The 1,204-nt window shown below is 33.4% G+C and overlaps 1 protein-coding gene across 20 annotated transcripts in view; it reads right to left on the minus strand.

The window, feature by feature from the left end:
- Positions 1-1,204, minus strand: part of LOC119593731 (myoneurin-like) — a 102,537-nt gene that overhangs the window by 57,695 nt on the left and 43,638 nt on the right. The window contains exon 6 of one of the 20 annotated variants that reach the window (XM_037942741.1): positions 585-759. The exons of the other annotated variants lie outside the window; for them this stretch is intronic. Within the exon in view, the coding sequence (XP_037798669.1) occupies positions 585-759 (175 nt within the window). The remainder of the gene's footprint in view (positions 1-584; positions 760-1,204) is intronic. 20 annotated transcript variants of the gene reach the window in all.

The raw sequence follows: 1,204 nt of genomic DNA on the forward strand, positions 1-1,204 counted from the left end.
CCTGAATATTATAATTTTTATCATAAAATTATCCTCATAATACAAATCAATGAAAATGACAAAAATTTGTTCTGGTAGTGATGCTTAATCCACATTAAGTTGATTTCCATTTCCCTTAATTTTCCATTCCCTTTTCTCTAATTCACCTGTCCTAATTTCCCTTAGTATTTAACTATACATTTTTCTCTCCTATCCAAACAAAACTTAAATACTTGAAGAAAATGCTACAAACACCTATTAATGTTAATGATCTAGACTTAATTGGCACTGATCATATTTATGTTCTTTATTCTCTGAGGACATAATGAATACTGATTCCATTATCTATTTTAAAACACATTCTCTACTTTCTGCAAGTCTTATAAAAAGACATTAAATATTTCAGTCAAAACAGACGTGATATTAAGAAGAAACTCTCCCATCAGATGACCACGAGTGACGTGTCCTCATGTGATTCCTCAAGTGTATCATCTGAGTAGAACGATAAGAACAATGTACACATGCATAAGGTTTTTCTCCTGTGTGTGTTCGAAGATGCGTTTGTAAACTGCCTTTCTGGCTAGAACGGAATGGACAAAGATTACATGAAAAGGGCTTTTCTCCAGTATGTGTACGCATATGGTTGGTGCAGTTTGTCTTTGTTGTGGATGAATATGAACAGTAGGGACAGTGGTGCATCTTGACAGAGGTAGTGAGGCCTTTCCCGATTCCCTTGCTTGTTCTCTGAGCTCGCCACTGATCATCACAGTCCGGCCTAACCTGCGGGGGATGGCCATCTTACTTACTCAAGTTATCACACTCAAATGAAAATTTTAAAAAATAAAAAGTTACTGTGAAATATGGTTATAACAGTAGACAGTTTGACAAATACATTTTGCATTCTCTAAGTGAAGCCAACCATCAGATAACCCTAAGGATATTTTTTCTCATCTACACAAGTCAAACAAATCTTGAATTGTTTAAAACATATTAAGAAGTATTAACAATTAATCTTACTAATAACATATTGTACACTGAGAAAAATTACATTTTTGCCATCTGATGTTGCCAAGAATATAGACTCTCTCCTGTCTGCTACTTAAATCTTTAAAATGTCTACCAATCAGAAACAAAAAATACACATATTACAAACCAATTCTCTTATAAGATCAATTTTCAAAATTATGTATCTTTATTCACTTTTCTTGCTTCGGTAACTACAAGG

The sequence above is a fragment of the Penaeus monodon genome, chromosome 32, assembly GCF_015228065.2.
Source record: "Penaeus monodon isolate SGIC_2016 chromosome 32, NSTDA_Pmon_1, whole genome shotgun sequence".
Classification (NCBI taxonomy): domain Eukaryota; kingdom Metazoa; phylum Arthropoda; class Malacostraca; order Decapoda; family Penaeidae; genus Penaeus; species Penaeus monodon.